Genomic DNA, 16,434 nt, shown 5'->3' on the forward strand with positions numbered 1-16,434 from the left:
TCACATTCTTGGCCTGCAGCTTCCTTGACAAAGGTCAATCTTTATCTAAAGTAAGCCTGTCTATCCTCTTTTTGCAGCTTGACAACAGACCCTTGGAATGTCAGAGGAATTCCCCCTTTCTAGACCCCTCAGGGCACAATCTCCCACAGCACAGGAACATAGAACCCCTCATCTTACCTTGTTCCATTTCTATGTGCTGCATTAATATTAACTATTCTGTACCCACCAATGTAAAATTAGTAGGGGTCTCTGTTTTACTCTTCATGTGATCGCAGAGATTTGCCTGCTTTGCTTTCTCCCGCCCCCCTAATCTATCACCAGTGGATCTCACATAACCAGTCTTTTTTGATTCCAATGTGCTTCTCACTACAGGCAAGCGTAAGAACCACCTGGGAAGATTTTTTACAGTACCTGGACTACTGATTCTGAATCTCTGAGACAAAGCCTGTGCTTGTGCATTCGTGGGAGAAACAAACTCTCCAGGTGAGTCTGGCCCAAATACCTGGTTAAGGATCCAAGACATAAAGCATGGCTCTCAAACTTTTTACCTCAAAAGAACTCAGTAATTACAAAGAACTGGGGAATCAAGTACCACTCAAAGTGGTGTAATCACAAAATATCAGGACTCACAAAATACAGGTTCAAAAAACTATTTCTGCAAATATGAATGTTGAAAGGATCACTAAAAACCAACTACAACTCAAGACAGCCCTAGCTACAGAAATTTCCAGAATGTCATGTGTAACAGGAACTTTGTAATGTTCCAAAGCACCATGTGACAGACTTTTTGGCAGGATACTAACTTAAAACTTTCCTTCCCCACTGTTAAACAAACTTTCATTTTAATGTATATGTGCCATAGTTTAGTGAGTTTTAATAAATTTCTTAGCAGTTTCCTAGTAGGTAATATTTGCTCAACCAAAAGTTGGGAGTCTTAATTGTTTGACTTTGCAGAGGTTTCCCTGTGGATTGGTAGATGTTTGAGAAATGGCTTAGCCTAGAAAGCTTAGAGAGGATATACCATCGATTTTCAAACGCATACCAGCCAGTCACACAGAGGTGGAAATCAGGCTAAAATCAGAACTAGAAGTAATAAAGGACTAAGGGAAGGATACAACTTTCAAGTCAATTATGGAGAAGAGCCTTCAAACAACCAGAGCCACCCCAAGTGGAAGGACTAAAAGGGGCTGGTACTCAGGTTCTGACAATGAACAACCACATCAACAATACGGAGCTCCTTTACCCAGGAAAGAAACGGGTCCCCGTGACGACGCACTATATGCTGTCATCTAAAACCTGTGTGGTCAAGAAAACATGGTTTAAGACACTTGATAGCTTACCCATCTCTCTCCTTCTAGCCCCAAAACAAAGTAAAAATGAACGACAATATAAGGCAGAATGCTAATCTTCATTTTTTCCCCCTTCTGATTAGACCTTCTACATTTTCAATGTTGGGACGTTCTGAATTCAGAACAACCCAAAGCATTATGGACTAGTGCCAATGATTCTTTTAAACGTATCAACGTGGAATGTGGAATGATTTTGGAGCTACCAATGAAATAAAACCATGGATAAAAATGTTATGTGATTTATATAAAGTAGATAAACTATCTCATCATCATGTCATAAAGTATTTATTGTAACTAGTGACTCCTTACCTTATTTAGTCTATCACTATTAAAATTAATCTATTTCAACTTATGGTGAAAAATTTTAAATATGTGAGAAAGCACATAGTTTTTCAAACTTCTTTTTAAGAGGATGTAAGCAAAAAGCTTATAGAACACTCCTTAAAACCATCTATTTAAACCTAGAAACTACATAAACAATCATTTTTTCCCCAATACAGCCTCACAATGTCCCTTGACCTATTCTTAATACTCTCTTACTTTCATAGTCAGTACCAAGCGTTACACTCCTTTGAGGGGCCATTTTTCAAAACAACATAAAGTTTCTGTCCTCATGAGAATTCCAACTTAACAGACAACAAGAGAAAGCAAAACAGAACTGTTCTGACAAGTGAATGCTTCTCAAATTTTGCGTCAGCAAAATAAAAAATGTTTCATTTTGCAGAACTTTGGGTCATTCTCCAATTCAAAACTGCTACTGTTAGCATCACAAATTCCAACTACCCATTTACAATACTAGGTCTAAAAAGGGAATAACCCACAGTTGACAAGGGCGCAGCAAGTGAAAAAGTCTCCTTATGACTTTAGTACTAGTGCTAGGAAGCTAGTTATAAAACACCTTCAATCACATCCTGTCACAAAGAGGGGTGCAAGCCGCCAACTGCAATGCCACCCCAGGCCCGGATGGGGAGTTGTTGGTTTGCAACCCTGGGAGTTCCCCCAGGTGATTTTCGAAACTGGTCCCCATACACAGAGGACTAGGAAACCAAAGAAAGAAGCAGGCCATTTGATTGGTAGGAGCCAGTTTTAATAATCAAGGGGACTTACATATGAGACTTGTCTTGAGCGTTGCAAGAAGAGTAGATCTCTACACCCACCCACCAGAATCTCACAAGTTTACACAGAGGCCTTACTGTGGTTCAGCCACGTGCCCAGTCCAGACATTGGTTAATAAAATCATGTAGGTTTCAGGTGCACAGTTCTATAACACATCATCTGTCTATAGTACTGTGTGCTCACCACCCCAAGTCAAGTCTCTTTCCGTCACATTTATCCCCCATTTAGCCTCTTCTACCTGTTCCGCCCCCTTCCCCTCTTGTAATCACCTTACTGTCACCTGTGTCTGAGTTTTTTTCTTTGCTTAATCCCTTGAATTTTTTTCACCCAGCTCCCCACCCGCTTCCTCTCTGACAGCTGTCAGTCTGTTCTGTGTCTGAGTCTATTTCTATTTGTTAGTTTACTTTGTTTAGTAGATTCCACACATAATGAAATCATGTGACCCAAGTAAATAAAATCAGAAATGAAAGAGAAGTAACAAGTGAGACCAAAGAAATACAAGGAATTGTAAGAAAATATTACAAACAACTGTATGTCAACAAACTGGGCACTCTGGACAGAGCGGATAAATTCCTAGAAATGTTTAATCTTCCAAACTGAATCACGGAATCTGGATAGACAGATTACAACAAGTGAAACTGAAGCAGTCATCAAAAAACTCCCAACAAACAAAAGTCCTGGACCAGATGGTTTCACGGGTGAATTCTACAACATTCAAAGAAGAGCTAACACCTCTCCTTCTCAAACTATTCAAAAAAATTCAAGGAGGGAAGACTCCCAAGCCCATTTTATGAGGTCAGCATTATCCTGATTCCTCAACCAGAAAAAGACTTTAAACAGAAAGAAAATTATAGGCCAATATTCCTGATAAACATAGGAGCTAAAATCTTCAATATATATTAGCAAACTGGATCCAGCAATATGTTAAACTGGTCATACACCATGATCAAGTGGGATTTATTCCCGGGATGCAAGGTTGGTACAGTATCTGCAAATCAATAAACATGATATACCACATAAAAAAAAAAAAGATAAAAACCACATGATCATATTAATAGATGCAGAAAAGCATTTGATAAAACCCAACACTCATTTATGACAAAACTCTCAGCAAAGTGGGTTAGAGGGAACATACCTCAACATAATAAAGGCCATGTATGACAAACCCACTGCCAGCATCGTACTCAATGGGCAAAAAGTACAAGCGGTTCCCTTAAGATTAGGAACAAGAGGATTGTCTGCTTTTGCCGCTCTTATTCAACAAGTACTGTAAGCCTTAGCCACAGCAATCGGACAAGAAGAAATAAAAGGAAAACAAGAAGTTAAACTCTCATTATTTCCAGATAACATGATACAGTATATACAGAACCCTGAGGATTCCACCAAAAAACTACTAGACCTGACAAATGAACTCAGTAAGGTAGCAGGATACAAAATTAATGTCCAGAAATCGGCTGTATTTATACCTCAATAAGGACTGGTTCTACTTTACACTGTTTTTGTTACTCGTGATTGAAGATAAAGCAGAGCTTCTGAAAACGTTTCCAAATGTTCTTGGTACAGCTGGCCCCCACACTTTTTATAAGACACATTTATATAACAACGTTTTCTTTTGCCAGGCTCTTTCAAAGGAGACTATAGGTTTCTAGAAGTGGAGTTGATGTCATGCATTTTCTTTTTTTCCCCTCTCAGTACCTATACCTTGGTAGTGGTTCCAAGGTAATAAGGCTCTTTATGTTGTATCTGGAGCATCCATTGCAAGGGGATTGGGAGTTACCTTGGGAATTTAATTTTCTCCCTCTTGACACCATAGTCTACGGTGCAGACAAGAATAAAGGTGGAATAAAAATGTATGTGCTGGGCACTGTTCTAAGGGTTTAATGCATAATAAATGGTTTACTACTCACAACCTGCTACAGTAGATTCCATCATCATCATTACCATCCCCAATATTATTATCATCGGGTCCCAATTTAGAGATGAGAAAAATGAAGCAGATAGGCACCAATGAGCCTGTTAGTGAGAAGGTCACTCAGCTCTGTGAATACAGGGCTTGAACACAGCTACATTGGTTCCAGAGTCCATGGGGTTAACTATGATATTACAATACCACAGTGAACGCTCACCACGACACTTGTGAATAGATGGGAAATCAAGGCAAAGAAGAGTCCAAAAGTTAGCAGGAAGTCAAAGAGATGAATACCTCCCTCACCACACTGAGCAGGAGCCCTCTCTCTCTATTTTTCTTTTTGAAAAAAAGTTTTACGTAAACACAACACATACAAAAAGCTGCACAAATCAAGCAAACATTGTGATGAAATAATAAAACGTGAACACACCCATGTCACTACCTCCCAGACCAGAGAAACCGAACATTACCAGTCTTCCACGAGCCTATGTGGTATCCTCACCACTACTCTCTCCCTCCCCCAGAGTAACCATTACCTGACTTCTAACATCTTTTATTAATGTTTAACTTCACACAAATAGAATCACACAGTATATATTGTCTGTGCCTGGTTTATTTAGGGTGATACTGCCTAACTGCATGTAGCATATGCTTCACTTATTATTTTAAAATGGATAAACTTAAATGATAGCCACAGACCGTCAGCAAGTTCACAAGCACACCAGAGAGTGAACACACACACATGTATTCCTTCCAGTAACGTATCGGAATTTCGCTGAATCCATGCCTCCTTCTGATTATTACAACGCAGAGTAGCTAACTGCTCAGTGACAAGCCCAGGTTCTGTCATTCTTAAAAACTGTGTGCCTCTGGGTAACTTACTTCGTCATGCAAATGTTGCTGGGAGGAGTTAGTGAAACGGAAGGGCACTCCATAAACTGTGAAAAAGGCTACACATATTTCAGGTGGTGCTCTGATGTTGAGGTTCATCTTGGCAGCCTCAGATGATGATTCTTTGATTGCTCAGGATGGCCTACAGGAGTCAGACATGGATGGAAGCTTCCTCACTCAGGTCAAGGAGGACCATAGATACATATATATTTTGGGGCAGGGGAGGGAGAAAGGTAGGCAATGCTGGGCACTGAGATTAAGATGTTCTTGGATCTTGCAGGATCCATCCCGGGTAGCTCCCTGTAGAAGCTGGAATTTCCAGAGTTAGGAAATTGGGTTTCCAGAGTTATTCCTCTTTCTTCCAGTTGTCATGGAGACCAAACCCAGACCAAACCCTTTCATCCTCTCTGATACCAGAACATTTCCCCAACACAGGCGGAATGGAGGGGGCTTAGCCCAAACACTCCAGTGGCGGAGCTGGGGGTAGGGGGTGGCAGTAAAAAACAGCGCAGAGCGTCTGGCATCCGCCATGGCAGCGCAGGAATCAGGCCAGGGGACAAAGGCGAAAGTCAGCCAAGTTGGCCTCAGTTCCAGCCCTTCTGGTTACCAACAGGTGCTGCGGTGACAGGGCTGGGCTGGAGCAGGACTCCGGGAGAAGGGACCGAGCACTGTGGCTAGCTTGAGGCACCCCAGGAGAATTCTGGGGCCCCGCGGCACTGATCTCAGGAGCCCTCTTGCCTTCTCCTTCCCTTCCTCCCTGGGACCATTGACCTCCATAAACATAAAGAGGTAAGTACAGGTGTTTCTCTTGATTTAGATGGTGATGGATAGAAAATAGAATACTTCGTAGACTAAACTAGTTGTTAGATCTGCTCCCAGCTATGGAAGTTAACATACTAGAGGCCACAGAAATCATTCTAGAGCAGAAATTATTTGCAACTTGTAGCCATGCTGGACAAAAGGCTAATATCCTTATAATGTCCCAAGAGTAAACACAAAAGCTCGTTGGGAAAGGCCAGGCAAAGACAATTCACAAGAACAAATGGAAAACAAGAAGTAAATTTCCTGACTCTTACTAGGAATAAATGTAAACTGAAGCAATGGAATATCATTTTTTACCTTAATTCATCACAATTTTAAAAAGTGGGATCATCTGCAATGCTATGAAGGGTAAAAACCCTCCTTCCCTGCTGGAGTATAAATTGGTTCATCTCTTCTAGACATCGACGTGGCTGTAAATGTCAAGCCTTGAGGAGTCATTCCCCTGGATGCTACAGTTCGTATTTATATTTAAAAAGTTACCAGAGAAGTGAAAAGATGAATATACAAGGATGTTCAGAGGACTATTTCTAATAGTAAAATACCAGAAACTTAGAACGCTCAACATTAAGGACTGGTTACCTAAATTAATTTAAACCCAAACAATAAACTACTAAGTAGCCACTAAAAATTATACTTATGGAGAGGTTTTAGTGACATGTAACATGTTTATAAGGTAAAGCAGAAAAAAGAGAATCATAAAAAGTTGATAGCATGTAAAATGAGGGTTAAGTGCCCGGCGCAGTCCACCCCTGGCTGGTCACTGGGAGCTCACTGATGGGGACACTCAGTGAAGTGTGGGATCAGGGCCGAGGGGAAGGCAGCAAAATAACTGTGGCGGTCTCTGGATAAGAGTTAGGGGCACTTTCTTTCCTTAACCTTCCTATTTTTAATGTTTTCATTTCTTTTTATTATAATATTTATTTCTATAGAATGAGAAAAGTTAAAACTAATAAAAAAACAACAAAAAAGTACTTTCTAATTCTTCACATTGCAGAAGCTGACATCTGAGAATAGGGACATCTCCAAACCACACCTTTTTTCTTTGTCAACTGATGGTTATTTACCAGCAGCTCCTAAAACCTGCCTGGAGGAAAGCCTGGCTGCAGGTGGTGGCAGATGGCAACAAACTCCCAGTGTCTACAACCGAGCTCGGTGTATGAAGCTAACTGAAGAAACAGGTGAAGTATACTCTGTAAGGAATGTTCCAAATCTGTGTGTCATGCTTTGCTTGAGATGAAACTGCAGGCTGTTAGGATAGAAGCATTCAAGGTGGCATGGCTTTCTCCAGTTATAAAAGTTGATAGATACTGAACAAAGAATACTCGGAAAATAATATTTCTTAATGATTGAAATATTGATTTACACAATTTCATGTGCAGTATAAGGTTAATAGGTGTTTTTTGTAGTTATTCTAGCCTTAAGTGTTTATGCGGTGAAAAATGAGAAGACAACAGACACTGGGCAGATACTAGCAAGTACAAGCAGGTACGGTACTGCAGCATTTTCAAGTGCATTATTTTACTGAGTATTCTGAATATTCAAATAAGGGAGTGATCTAGGCCCGAGTGACCAAGATCGAAGTAAGGCCTGGAGCCTATTTCTCTTCTTGATATCTCTACATGCAAATTCCAACTTGTTTAACCACACTGTGCCTCACTTCCTGTTGTGTAAAATTGAAAGAATACATCAAAGGATGGTTGGAAGGACTTAACTGTTACCATTTGTAAAACATTTCAAGGAATGCCTACAATCAGTAAGCAGCTTCAGCTACTTGTATGAAATTCAGCATTACTCCAGAATGAAAATCTACCGTACCAAGATCCTTGTCTGTCAAAAAGTCAGAAAGTTGAGAAGAAAGTATAGATTTTGATTTTTTTAAAGATTTTATTTATTTTATTTTCGGACTGAGGGGAAGGGAGGGAGAAAGAGAGGGAGAGAAACACCAGTGTGTGGTTGCTTCTCACATGACCCCTACTGGGGACCTGACCTGCAGCCCAGCCATGTGCCCTGACTGGGAATTGAACCAATGACCCTTTGGTTAGCAGGCCAGGTGCTCAATCCAGCCAAGGCAAGATTTTGATATTTAAAGTACCTTTTATTGAGCTTCCTACCCTGTTATTGTAATGATAACCACTGATAGTCCAGCTTTTAAATGCTTAAGGCAATAATGCACTTCAATAACTCTCACACATCTGTTTTTCCATTGAGCCTCCTAAAACAAGATTAAGAAATGATCAACTTCAAAGCACTGAATTCCCCTGAACTCACTTCACTGAAGAAGCCTACTAGACTAGTCAGAGTGAGCTTAGTATTTTAAAATGTTTACATTTTAACACCACTTCTATGAATAGGAGGAGCTAAGCAAGTGGGCCTAAAAGACAGAAAGTTATTAATAATTGGGATAAATCAAAAGCATTTAATTATCAATTTTTGCAGCTTTCAAAGACATTAAAATTATGTCATTCAGTTTTTAAAAATTGACAAAAATGCCAATTAAGTTAGGACATACTTTGTAGGAAATTTTGGAATAAGACACTCTTCTAATAGCAAGAAGTAGGCAAGGAATGATCTTTTAATGATCTGTTATTTTTTAAAAAGTCTCTTTAACATATATTTATGTATATGTACATATATGTGTGTACACATACATACATACATTTTTCTAGGAAAATGACTGCACTCTACTAATAAAGATAAATGAAAAACATGGATTTCACTCATCTTTTTAAAGTCTTCAAAGAATGATCTTGTATACTGTCCATTAAGAGTTAACAAATAGCCAATTTAAAAGAATTAGCCTCAAAACTCAAGGGATCATTTAAAAAGAGAAAAGTAGCTCCAAGGATGGGTGTTAATAAAATTAAGGGTGGAGATAGAATATCTGGAATTTATCTTTAAGAAGTTGGAGTTATACTTATTCCACTTAAAATATGCAATCATAAACCTGATTAAAAACACAGGGGTTCTATAAGGAACCTATCTGCGTGGAAAGGCAAATGTAGCCCAGCCCTATTGGAAAGCCCATAGGTGCATGGCGGCACACAGGACACCAAACCCACGGATCGGCTCTCCTGTGGGAAACCAGGCCTGCATTATACCTAGGCTGCTTTGTGATTTGCTCTTGCTAAAACTCCCTCACCATGAGTTGAGGCAGCAAATGCTTACTGCATATCTTTAAAGTAACTCCCTGAAGTCTGTGCTAATTCTCCCAAGGACTGAAGTATAACCAGACCAATTACACTTATCATTCCCTTGCATTTGCAACAGTTTTTCCTTGTTAATCTGTAAGAAGTAGTCAGTAACATCCTTTCCACTGCTATCTGTAAAAAGTAATCACCTAAAGGAAACCTGAGCATAATGAATGAGAACCTTCTTTGATGTATGCTATTAGAAAGCCAATAAAAGCCTGTCAAGGCAAGGGTGGAGGCGCTCTCCCCTTGAGAGAGTTGCTGTGCCGTCCCTTTTTCTCCACAGGACTTGGTAGTCCGTGGGAATTTGTCTAGTCTCATACACAACGCCATGGACACTGCTGGCCAGTATCTGCATCAGGGTCCCTTTCCCAAAATACATTGTATCAGTGATGATTCTCCTTATAAGACTACAATTAAAAACTATTCTACAAAAACTTTAGAAAACACTAAAATATGAAATCCTGAAGGAAATGGAATAAAAGCATTAGAAAACCATGAATATCTATCAAACAAAATTGCTTCTAGTCAGCCTGTCTTATCTCAGCAAAGATAAGTCTCAATCTTTTTTCACTTGTGTGTGTGTGGGTTTAGCTGACAAGCTTAGAGTTAAATTTCAAAAATTCATAGTAGGTGACTAATAAAATTTTCCTCAATGTACTCATCATTCCACTACAGTATAGTAGGATAAAGAACCTTAAAACTAAAAATCATGAGTATTCAATATAAAAATGAATCATGATAAATATATAATCTTGAACTTAGATGACTTACATGGACCTGCACTTTGGGATGGTTTTTGCTCAATGGACTTAAAAATTACAAATTCACTTATTGCTCTAGGACAATAATTTTTATAAATAAGATTAATCTATCTCTAAAATAAATTACTGTAAATTAAATATCATTAAGAATGCTGTTTTTTAAAAATTCTGAGTAGCTATGCCAACATTGCACATTTGTACCTGCCTAATATGCACACAATCAGAATATGGATAAGGAATAATATGTCTTAACATTTCAATGAAGTCATGTTAGACTTTCATTCAGATTTCCGAAGAAGTAATATCTGTGGTATAGGTAACTCTTCTAGGTAAACTTCTCATCTACTCTCCTAACAGAGGTAAACAGGAAAGTAAATGGGAACAGGTGGATTTGAAGCTAGGAACTAGAGAAGGTAAAGAGCTAGGGCAAATTTCATGGAGTGTTGCCAGGTTCCTATTAATAAAGGGCAGCTTGGCTCACCTGTGTCCATACATAAAACATTAAGTGGGTCATTGAAACAATTTTTAAATAACTCATCTCAGAAAACACTTGGACCTACAATATCCAGCTCACTGAAACAAAGATGGATTCTGAATAGTGCTACACCCCTTTATTTTACTTTGTTGGCTGAAGACTGGTTATAATGGAGATTTTATGCCCTCGGACGTATTTTGAAGTCTCCATACCCCTCAGAGTTCTTCCACTGTCTAACTTGAAAGATTCTCTTTGAAGGAAGTATGCGAAGGAACTCTTAGATCTGAACTGAGGTGACTCTGGAGTTAAATTCCAGTGTGACCCTGACACCTAATATTAGCATTATCATCTCACATTAAAAGCAACAAGCAGCCTTCTCTATACCACAAAATTTAACTCCCAATTTAACAAAGGCCTCATGTAAAAAGTTTACCATCATATACTACTTATAGCTAATACAAATAAGAGACGAATAATATAATTAAAGAATTTGCATTATACCTGGGAATCCTTAAAAAAAACCCTGCAATAATATAAATCAATTATCTTTAAAGATACATGAAAGTTTTCAGATCAAAATTTCCAAACAAGATTTTATTTTTTTTTAGGATCATAACATAGATCATATTTTTCCTTTGTATACATTTTCTCAGTCTTCTCATTCTTAATTTAGTTCATGTTAGGCCAATATTCCAGTGCTTTCTAAAGTTTATTGAATAACAGGTTAAGTTCCTCACACTTGGGACCTTGAAGTCCTAAAGCTAATATGAACCGCGATTCCCAAAAATAAGTGGCCAGCAACATGAGTACAATGTAAACACAGTACTTTCCTAGAGAGCTGACCACATTTGTATTTGCTGTGGTGTCATTGATTAAATGAGACTCTGTGGCCTTTTCTGTTTCATGTGCCCAGATTGCATTACTTTCCAGACATTTTTCTTATAAGTGCATACAGCAGGTTACAGGAGGATTTTAGGGATCAATGCAAAGCAACTGGCATTATCTGAAAAACAGCCTGCATTTTAAAGTTTGATAAACATGATTATGTATTTTTGAGTAAGATATTAATACAGGCTTATAATGCTTTGGGGTTTTACTACAGAAATTGTATGTCATGTTACTTTCTAAACCTCACATATAAAAACTTATAGGTACACAATTCTTTTAAAGTGTTTTTCATTTTTTTCCTTAGTAAAAACAAATTTGTGGGTAAAAGTTTCCTTACATGGAGTATTTAATTCTAAAAATTCCTGCACTACTTTATAGACCTTATAATACAGAACACAAAAAAATTAAAACCCTTAAAACATCATGAGAGGTGGGAGGGGAAAAAAGTCAGAAAAAAATACAAAGCGTTGAAAGGCTGGATGTAGTGGAAGCCAGAGGCAAGCCGGCGAGGATTTCAGGAGCTGCTAGGCAAGCCCTGTGATGACGTCACCTCGCAAACATAATGTTGCAGCAGTCAGCACAGGCCTCCTGCTTTCCTATTGGTGAACACCATGTCAGCCGACATCAGAAGATAATCATCATTGGCCAGATATTTACAACTGGAACAAGAAGCATCCACTGCTGTGAGCACCGACCTGGCAGGCTGCTGAAAGGGAAGGCAGAGCCCGGCTGCCCTTCTCACTCAATGAATTTTATGTCACCTTATCAATCACTAGCTGATTTTGCTCCTTGCTAGAAGCCTTTATAAGTTAAGTCCACTAGTAGTGAGAACAGCAGGTAAAGGCCAGGCATCTCAGAAAAGAACAAACTGCCTCTTTTTAATGTTGTAAAATCACAACTCAAAAATGCTATTGTGCTAAAAAAGCTGGCATTTTCTTCTACCTCATGTAATTAACTCTCATTTACCAGATAACATTACCCCAGATATTTTTAACTTGACATGAGCTTTCAAGATGAGGCTCAGGATGACTATCCAAGGGGATATATTCCCTTGCATTTCAATTGCTTTTCTAATTTGTTACAGGTAAAACCTGTTTGCTAAAAAAGCAAAAAAAAAAAAAAAGCCTATATATCCTGTGTCTAGAAAAGTGAATATAGGGTTAATCATTCATCAAAGTAGCAATAAATTTGATAAACTTGCCTCGCTGGACTCTGTAGTGTTTATACAACACCACTCCAAAATAGGGGCCCCATTACATTAATATGTAATAAGGTAGTGAATATGGATTATAGAGCATGTTTAATAAGCTACTTTACTTAAGGTCCTCTTAAATGACAGTAGGTAGTAGACAGCATACTAACAGAACAGCGCTCCGGGCAGTCCTCAAAATTCCTTCAAAAGACAGCATAGCTCATTTTTGAGATACATTGTAATTCTCTAAATTAACAAGTTTTGTTTGACGCTATGTCTACAGGATTTTTAAAGGACAACTGCAAATAATTTCTCAAAAGACACAGCAGAAACTTCACAACAGTGTTTTCCTCCGAAAGCCATTGCAAACCATTTTAAGTTAAGGAGCCTGGAAAAGTTAAGGCCTTGTGGTTTCCTAAACTTCCCCTGCCCCCAAAAGGGTCTCAGCCTTAGTTATGGAGCTCCCTTCTTTTGTTAACAAGGAAAACAGAAAGAAATCTTCATTGTCTTATACACCTGGTTCAAGACTTTTTGCTGTTGGGATTATGGGAGGGAGATTTATAAAATTGGGCACACACACTCTGGGATAAAAGAAAAAAGCAAGAAAATCAGAATCAGGAAGACTTGCAAGGAAGAGGTAACAGTCAGCAGAGTTGTTGTTTTGTTTTGTTTTTACTGCAACCAGCAAGTCAAGAACATAAAATCAACAAAAAGAGAGAAAGCAGGGAGGAGAAAGTCCCTGTATGGGTCCATGACAGAGTATTCAAGTGCAGGGGGAGACCAAACATGTTAAGCTTCAGATGGTTAACAGGTAGTGCCTGCAATAAAGAGGGCACCAATCATTTCGGAACTCACTGGACAGGCATGTCCCCCAGGATGTGCCATGTACAAAGCCTTTTTTGAGGTGCTCTGGGTAATCTACAGTGGAATGAGACAAGAACTATATCCTAAAGAGCTGATGGTCTGGTAAGAGGCACAGACCTATCTGCATATATTCGTGTATATAAATAAAAGCCAGGAAAGAGACTGCCAGAAGAAAAGTACAGATAAGGAGCTGGAGAAAACAGCGGCCTGAGCCCAAAAGGCGAAGCTAAATTGGCGCACTTTTGCCAGTTTCAGTCCCATTCCCACGAGGATTAGGCCCTGTCTGGCTCAGTGTGTACTTGTTGAGCGAATGCAGAAGAGGCGGGAAATGGTACCTGGAGGAGGCACAGAAAGTGACCTCAGAGAACGGCAAAAGGAAAAGAGAGGCAGTCTCGGCGGCGGCGCTGGTGGAAGAGAGGGCTGGCCAGCAGGGAGTGGGGGCAGCCGGCGCGAGGGGAAGCCGGCTCCCGAAAGGCAGGTTCAACAGGGGTGCAACAAGTTGGAGGCACGCCGACCTTAGAAAACACAGAGCACACAGGGATAATGGGGGGGGGGCGGGGGGGGTCGAGGGGCTCCAGTTGTGCGGCAGTAGATACAAAACCACTGAAGAAAAGATCCCAGCCCTCCGCGGCCGGGCGGGCCAACGCCCCCAAGCAGCCTTCAGCGCCACCCCCCACGCGGGAAGAAGAGGAAGTGCATCGGGATGGAGAAGGTCCCCGAGAGAGGGGCTCGGCTTTCCCAAGCGCCGAGGCCTTTCCAGTCGGGACTGTTACGGGATCAAGCCTCGCGGTGTGCAGCCTCCTTCCACCACCGCCCACCCCCGGCGCGCTCTGCCTCCGCGGCCCCGGACGGACCCCAGCCCCGCGCCCCAGTGCCTGCCTCACTTCCCAGCCTTCCGAGTGGATCGCGTGCCCCTCCCGGCTTCCGGCTTCGGCCCCACGCGGGCCTCCTGTCCCCCCCCCCCCCCCGTGCCCCGCGCTCCCCGGCGCCGCAAACCGCCAGCCGGCCGGCGGAGCTGGAGGAAGTGAGAGCGGCGGCCAGATCACCCGAGGCCAGTCGCTACTACTGGGGACCGGAGGAAAGGAAGTTGAATCCCCGCTGGGCTCCGGCCCGCGGAAGCCCTCCTGGTGCGTTCACCCGCGCTGGCCCCAGCGCGCCAGCGTCTCGGATTTCGCACAGCCCAGATGGGGGAGGGAAGGCAGGTGGTGAGGGCGCGGGGCACACGGTGGGCGGGGTCCCTCTGCGCCCGCGAGCCCCCTTGTTCCGAACTCCCCACCTCTCCCAACACCCGGGAGGCAGCAGGCCACTGCCCAGCTGCAAGTGCGTTGGGCTACCACCTTACTGATGGCCAGAGCCGGCGTTAAGGGGAGGGAGGGAATGTCTGCCACAGCAACTCAGCCTACAAGGAAGAACGAGACGAGCACGCCCTAGCCCTACTCTGTTACAGATTGCAAGGTGACACAGGACTGCCTCCCACACAGGGATCTTTTAAAAACCTGGTGGAGGGAACACAGTAGAGAAGTAAGATGCTTTCCCCGATGATAAGTTTGTCAGGGGAAGAGCCCCCAAGGACTCTGCAGACGCAGATTTTAATCTGTCTCAACTCCACTCAGCAGCTTCCCAGTGAATTAGATCTGAGTGTGTCCTAAAGGCGTTTACGTAAAACGAACTTAATGGCGTGGCTCCACTCGCTTGGGTTCATTCATTTTTCTGTTTTCATTGTCCCCTCCCCCAACCTCCGCCTCTTTATGAAACCGGAAAGGATCCGCATGGGGAAAGGGGTTCAGGAAAGGAGGAATCTGGCTGGGGAGCGCAGAGAAGGCAGAGAAGTGGAGACCTGCAAGGAGAACGGAAGGACAAGAGAGATGGGGAGAGGGCGAGGACTAGAGAGCCGAGGTCGGCGGGTGGGAGAGGGTTAAACTGAGCCGCAGACCAGGTTCTCCTTCACCGCCTAGCACACACCGCTTGCGGGAGGCCGAGCTAGAAGACCCCCCTGTAGATGAAAGCCAGGAGGCAGCACAGGTAGGGAACCGGGACTGTGACATCTCTTCCTCCTCCTCTGCCACGCAAACATCTCTATGTACATACGAACATATATACAGTATATATGGTCCATGTTATATAATCTGTGTTAAAGATGCAAGTGTAGCCGAGGTCCGCACAGGGGCATCCAAACCTACGCGCTTCATGCACCCCCTGCTCTCAGCGGCCGGCTCTCTGCGGCCCGCGATTCCCCGCTCCATTCACGCGCAGGCGGGGAACAGACATTAAGGTGCACGGGGAAGACGCGCAGGGCTCCGAGACACAGATCCCGTGAAAGCATCACCTACCAGTTTTCCTGCATCCACTGGATGGCTTCATTCTCGTTGAACTGCTTTTCGAATTCATATTCTTGTAAAGTCAACACTGACATGTTCATTGGGGCTGATCTTCGGAGACGCTGTGTGTTCTCTACACAAAAAAAAAAATAATCTGTAACGCGCTAGGTTTCGAGTGCTGTGTTTCCCCCACCCGCCCCCCAGGTCTTCCCCTCGCCGCTGGGTCGCGGCGATCGGTCTCTCCCAGCCTCTCAGCTACATCCAGGGCTGAGCATTGCCTGCGCTCCGCTCCGAGCTCCTCGTTGTGGGGCTCTCCTCCTCCCGGCGTCCGCGTCCACCGTAGGAGGAAATGAATGCCTTGCGGTCTTAGTGCCCGCACGTTTGTCCATCACCCTTTTTACTTGTCTACAGGGAAATCTCCTCCCCCTCGTGCGATTGGAAAAATTAACCCTTTGCAAGGGAGAGCGAGAGCGCGCGAGACCTCTCCAGCCTGGGGGCGTTTTGCCTACGCGAAGGTGACAAGGGGAGTGGAGGAAGGAGGAGAAGAGGGAAGAAGTGTTCTCGAGGTCAGCCGCAGCCCCCAGTACCGACCTCGTGGGGCGCCCAGCCTGGTCTCTGAACGTAGTTTCGGCGTGCGGGGCTCAGCCCTGAGGCGCGC

The 16,434-nt window shown here is 42.5% G+C and overlaps 1 protein-coding gene across 1 annotated transcript in view; it reads right to left on the minus strand.

The window, feature by feature from the left end:
- ELOVL6 (ELOVL fatty acid elongase 6) overlaps positions 1-16,193 on the minus strand; it is a 127,318-nt gene extending 111,125 nt beyond the window's left edge. Inside the window, exons 1-2 of the mRNA XM_045187055.3 lie at positions 16,055-16,193; positions 15,789-15,909 (exon numbers count right to left, since the gene is read on the minus strand). Of these exons, the coding sequence (XP_045042990.2) occupies positions 15,789-15,877 (89 nt within the window). The 5' untranslated portion in view covers positions 15,878-15,909; positions 16,055-16,193. The remainder of the gene's footprint in view (positions 1-15,788; positions 15,910-16,054) is intronic.
- Positions 16,194-16,434: the final 241 nt, after the last annotated feature.

This window comes from Desmodus rotundus, chromosome 4 (genome assembly GCF_022682495.2).
Source record: "Desmodus rotundus isolate HL8 chromosome 4, HLdesRot8A.1, whole genome shotgun sequence".
NCBI classification, from domain to species: domain Eukaryota; kingdom Metazoa; phylum Chordata; class Mammalia; order Chiroptera; family Phyllostomidae; genus Desmodus; species Desmodus rotundus.